The 6000-nt window shown below is 38.3% G+C and overlaps 1 protein-coding gene across 4 annotated transcripts in view; it reads left to right on the top strand.

Moving 5' to 3' along the window:
• Nucleotides 1–2283: 2283 nt before the first annotated feature.
• The window catches only part of LOC122064092 (lysine-specific demethylase 5B), a 61834-nt gene continuing 58117 nt past the window's right edge, over nt 2284–6000 (top strand). For 2 of the 4 annotated variants that reach the window (XM_042627801.1, XM_042627802.1), the window contains exon 1: nt 2284–4037. In XM_042627801.1, coding sequence (XP_042483735.1) covers nt 2698–4037 — 1340 coding nt within the window. In that variant the 5' untranslated portion in view covers nt 2284–2697. The remainder of the gene's footprint in view (nt 4038–6000) is intronic. The other 2 variants (XM_042627803.1, XM_042627804.1) reach the window with 2 other exon arrangements.

Here is a 6000-nt window from a genome sequence, read left to right as displayed (position 1 = left end):
AGTGATTAATCCGCGTGATGAAGGAATTTGTGTCCATATTCATTGATGCTCGACATAAAATGAGTAGATGAAGTTGCTAAAGGGTTTCAACAGGATGGGCCAAGAGGCCTGATTGATCCCACCAATTTAAGGTTTTGCATTAATTTTGTTTGTTTAAAATATCGGGTCTCATAAGTCAATGCATTGACACATTTCTATTCGGTTGTTTGGTTGTTAACCCATAATCGAACTTTAAACATGTTAATTGATTAATTTTGCTATAAATGATCTGTATACGGGCTATAATTCAACTAGTTTTGCTTAAACAATCTAATCAGCCGATGCTTGAGCATGACATGTTTAATAATTGATCATATCAGTCTTGGGCTTCAACCAATCGAGTTAGACCGAGCCTATCGGTGCAAGCCAACTTCTGACACCCATGTCTTCTTCAATTCCTTTTGTGTTTCATCGTGAAAACTGTTGCATCCATAATTCCACTTGCAAGCTTCATATTTGGAGGTAAGCAATTTAGAGTTTACCAGTATTTAAGAGGGTCCGTTTAGGGGCTGGCCTTGCCTAAACCCTTGTGATTTGACAAGGCTACAACCTACAATATGGGGGTGCAACCAGCTCAGGTTGGACCAAATTTTCTAAAATATAGCTCAGCCCGAGGTTGGCTGAGATATCTCAGCCCAAGCCCATCTTTATCAGGCTTAATGCAATCTAGTCCAACCCTAATATGGGCCGGGTTGACCCTAGTTAATCGTGATGACCTTATCTTTTAACATTTCATAATTATATACTTTATTTATAGGGATTGAGTTCTCTATCCAAGAATGTAGCAAACACGAGCGCTCCCTGAGTTTTATCTCTTTACTCCCACAACAAAGGAGACCTATAAGTCATTTCATGGGGGGGGGGAGAGAGATAGGCTAAGGGAGGTGCTAATGTACTCTACTCTCCCATACATAATCCATTTTCTTTTTAATTATATGGTAAAAGGAAGCCCAAAAGGTAGCATGGCCCTTGTGGCCATACACAATAAGGGGGGAAATGATCATTCCGTCTCTAATGAAAGTTGGAAATTCTACCCATGTTAATGCTTTTATTAGTGCTCATATTGGCCCCTATGCTATTGTAGAGGTCATGTTGCCTTTTAGGGATCTCTCTCCCTATTTACTTATGGCAAAGAACACTTCCTGGTCAGATGTTGCCTTTTCGATTATGATTATGTTCATTGGCCCCCACACTGGCACAAGTGCCATGTGACCAGAATCAAACAAAACAAAATAGAACATGGTTACGATATGGAACTAAAGAACATAACCGCGACAGACTTGGTTATTTTCCGGTTCTAGCATTGGAACCGGATTAGAATTGAAATCGTATGGATACTAATATATTTTAGTATATTAAAATACTGATACATTAATATACTTTTTTAGTAGAAATGTTAATACACCTCATACTGATGTAATATATATTACTGATATTAGTTTTACATTTTTATAATACTATTATGTTTTAGAACAGATATACTATAAAACAAGAATAAGAATCGAAACCGAATCATGTAGGAAGTAAATTTGGGTATTAAATAGGAATTGATTTGATACGATTACCAATTTTTAAAACCAAGACTTTATCGAAGTCTAAATCACTCCAATACTCCCTGGAATCAAGTCGAAATTGAATTAAATACCCAGTTACAATGGGAGGTCCCAACCAAACTTGTAGGAAAAAGATCATCTTCAATACCACTAACCCTCCAACGATCCATCTAAGAGTTGGGAGTGTTTGGGTATGTATCACTAGGTATTGACAGGTGTTGGGATGCATGACCAAACGCTCCCAAATACGTACCCAAACACTCCCAACTCTTGGATGGATTGTTGGAGGATGCAGTCGTTAGAGAGGAGCCATGTCCAAACTTGCATCCATGCCTACAACCATTTTATTTTATTTTATTTTATTTTTTATTTTTTATTTTTTCTCATGGGGGTATCCTACCTACAATAAAAAACAAGAAATTTGAATTCTTTGTGGTGCAATAGGAGTCTGACGCACATCCAATGCCAAAAATGTTTTGAGCTGCATGTGATCACTTTGAACTCCGTATCTAAGCATTTCTAAGTATAGGATGCCCACCAAACGTCCTACTACGTCATCGAGGAATTCAATTGCCTACGAAGGAACGAAGGACACTATTTTCTTTCGGCTAAAAATTGGTTGACACAAAAGAGGTAATTTGATACACAATTCCCTAATCGGCTCTGCCCCATCCACGACACAACGAGACGGGGATTAGATAACCCAAAGGCTAAAAACCTAAAATAGACCCATCATGATATTTCCGTAATTTCAGCAACATTTAATCCCCAAATTGAAACCTCATATTTGTAAACCTATAACGACTTTCTTCCCTAACATCAAAATCTCCCACGGAAAACACTCTCTCCCACTAGGCACAGACTTGAGAGCAGAGTTGATCTCCCGAAATCAACGCAGGCGAATCCATCGTTCTTCGCCATTAGAGCTCATAGCTGGAGTTCCTAAAACCAGAAAGGTACAACTAAACCCTAGAAGAAATAATTATTATTATTTTTATTTATCTTTCCCAGTGGATATGCTCGTCACATAGCCTTTAGTGAAAGAGCTTCGGTGTTAGCGTGTGTTTTGGTATTTCAATCTTGGTCTCTATGGTTCTTGCTTTTAATGGGGAAAGGAAGACCTAGGGCTGTTGAACAGGGGGTTTTAGGGCACAGTTCTACTACTTCTTCTTCACCTGGAGCATTGAATATCCCACAAGCTCCTGTTTTTTATCCAACGGAAGAGGAATTTAAGGAACCTCTAGAGTTTATATACAATATCAGACCACAAGCAGAGCCTTATGGGATCTGTAGAATCGTACCACCCAAGAATTGGAAACCTCCATTTGCTCTTGACTTACAATCATTTACCTTTCCCACGAAGACACAAGCGATTCATCAGTTGCAGGTGCGTTCTGCTGGTTGTGATCCTGATACATTTGAATTGGAGTACAACCGATTTTTGGAAGATCACTGTGGAAGGAGGTTGAAGAAGAGGGCTGTTTTTGAAGGGGAGGAATTGGATTTGTGTAAGCTTTTTAATGCCGTTAAACGTTACGGAGGTTACGATAAGGTTGTCAAGGAGAAGAAATGGGGAGAGGTTTTTAGGTTTGTGAATTTGGTTGAGAAGATTTCAGAATGCTCAAAGCATGTTTTGTGTCAATTGTATCGAGAGCATTTATATGATTATGAGATTTATCATAGTCGGTTGAGTCGTGAGAAACCTGTGAAAAAATGTAAGAAAGGAATGCAAGGCGATAGGAAGAGTGCACAGGGGTCGGATGTTTCCAGTTCCAAAAGGAGGCGAAAGAATTCTGATGGAGAGAGTGTTAAAGTTGGTAAACCAGAGGAGGAAGATGACTTTGATCAGATATGCGAACAATGTAGGAGTGGGTTTCATGGAGAAGTTATGCTTTTGTGTGATAGGTGTAATAAGGGCTGGCATATCTATTGTCTTTCGCCGCCATTAAAACGGGTACCACTGGGAAACTGGTATTGCTTAGATTGTATAAACTCGGATAAGGATAGCTTCGGTTTTGTACCTGGCAAATGTTTCTCACTCGAAGCTTTTGGGCGTTTGGCTGATCGATCCAAAAGGAAATGGTTTGGGTCAGCTTGTGCTTCCCGCTTACAAATTGAAAAAAAATTTTGGGAGATTGTGGAGGGGACAGTGGGTGAAGTTGAAGTTATGTATGGTAGTGACTTGGATACATCTAGGTATGGAAGTGGTTTTCCTCGCATCAATGATCCAAGGCCTCCATCCATTGCTGCTGAGGTATGGGATGAATATACTGCTAGCCCGTGGAACCTCAATAACTTGCCCAAATTGCAAGGTTCAATGCTTCGTGCAGTTCACCATAATATTGCTGGTGTTATGGTGCCCTGGTTGTATGTTGGGATGCTATTTTCGTCCTTCTGTTGGCATTTTGAAGATCATTGCTTTTATTCAATGAATTATCTGCACTGGTATGTATGAATTGTGTACCTTTTCTTTTCCTTGTAATCGAATGTCATTTTGTTCTCTATTGATATTATTCTTTACTATTAAGAATATTTTTTAAAGGGATCAATAATTTTTTTTTTGTATGGTTTAAATCAAATTTATATTTGCTACCATAAACATTGCAAATCATGGAGAAGTTTGGAGAGAAGTTAGTGATTGCTTCAGTGACTCAGTCACTTTGATCATTGGCTTATGAAAATAAATGGTTATCAATAGTTTTTCTGTAATCCAGTATGATCTTAGGCACTAGCCACACTACATGTGATATATGAGAACTACTATTTGTGAACACATCCTCCTGAAAGTTAATAGGATATTATTTCTTCGTTGGATGTGTTAACAGTTTACATTTCATTGGTCACTTGGAGGCTAAAAATGCACCTCATAATATAGTTGATTGTGTTGATCTTTAGGCTTATATTGTATTACAACTTTACAAGGCACCGTCTTTTATTTCTCATACACATTTTTCTCTAGAAATTTATTATGAGGCTGTATAGATATTTGGGTCCTTTATCTTTTGCATTAAAAATTAAACTAAAAGGTGTAGACAAAAGGAGCACGAAGTCTGTGCATAGTAGCTCAAAGACTACACGTATTGACTTAGAAAAGATACTTTTCACTGGGATGCTGGTCAATCATGTGGCAGATGAGATCTTTCTATTCCTCCAGATTCCTAGCTAACAGCCAGTTCACTTGAAAATAACCCATATCAACATATACTCTGAATTTTGGAAACTTCTATTCTCAAGATTCTACAAGTTATCCATTGAAAAAAAATGTTTGGCCCATTCTTTGATGCAGGAAGGTTTAATGGCCTTATATAACATGTTTCGACCAAAATTTTATGAATATTTGGTTTGACTCTACATGCATACCATATTTCGTCTGAAATTTTGATCAAAATTTCAGTCTTTTTGACTCGTGTAGGAAAAAAAATTAAGATTTTCCCCTTTCATCTAAGAACGCTAGAGCTACTTGAAAACCTCAAAATTTTTTTTGGCAAAGTCCTCCATTTTAATACTGAATCGAGACTTGGTGGTTAATTGTGGAGCTTCCACTTCAACATTTAGGTGGATTTGAAGCGTCAATTAGCCAAATTTCCTAGTATTTCAAAATTTCCATTTATAGGGCTGTTGTCATGGACTTTGAGAGATTCTTCTAGGGTCTAAAGCCAAACTGTACTTTTTTTAACAATCTAAAGGTTCAAATATGTTTAGAGATGCTTAATTAGGGTTTTCTTAAAGTTTCAGGCCAAAATATGGCCATTTGATGACCGAAATATCCGACCGAAATATCCAACAGAAATGTACCAGATTTTGGTCGAATTTCGACAAAAATATTGACCAAGGTCAAAATCGAATTCTCAAACTATGGGTAATGGGGCCAATTTAGCTGTAGAATTCTTAAAAAATTAAGCTTAGAATTTTGGGTCCAACTAGTTGTTTAAATCAATCCAACAGTTCAATAGGTAACTAAACGAATGGAACTCTAGGATATCAGAGTAGACTCGAGCCCTTCTAATAAAGCATTGGTGGGTCATCCTCCATCCCATTAGATGTTCCTCCATTTGTCCCCCCAAGTTTGAAGGAGGCCTTGGTACTCGCAGAATTCATGATGTCAACTGGCGGGAACCCTTAAGCTCATTTGGTAGCTAGTTTCCTAGCATAGTAGCATTTGAAATTCTTGGGTCTACTCCCCTTTTCTTCGAAAAGATTATATCTGGACTGTCTCCCCTCACTCTGATTCTTCCTGGGTTTGGCGTAATATTCTCAGCCTTCACCCCATTGCCCTCTCTATCATCCGATCATCTATCTTTGATTGTATCTCCACCTCTCTGGCTAGACAACTTGCATCTCTTTGGGGTCCCCCTCTCCATGGTGGGCGTTGGATCTATTTACTCCTCCGGCCTGGACAAAGACTCAC

This window comes from Macadamia integrifolia, unplaced genomic scaffold, assembly GCF_013358625.1.
Source record: "Macadamia integrifolia cultivar HAES 741 unplaced genomic scaffold, SCU_Mint_v3 scaffold1517, whole genome shotgun sequence".
Classification (NCBI taxonomy): Eukaryota; Viridiplantae; Streptophyta; class Magnoliopsida; order Proteales; family Proteaceae; genus Macadamia; species Macadamia integrifolia.
This window is presented reverse-complemented; position numbering and strand designations above follow the sequence as displayed.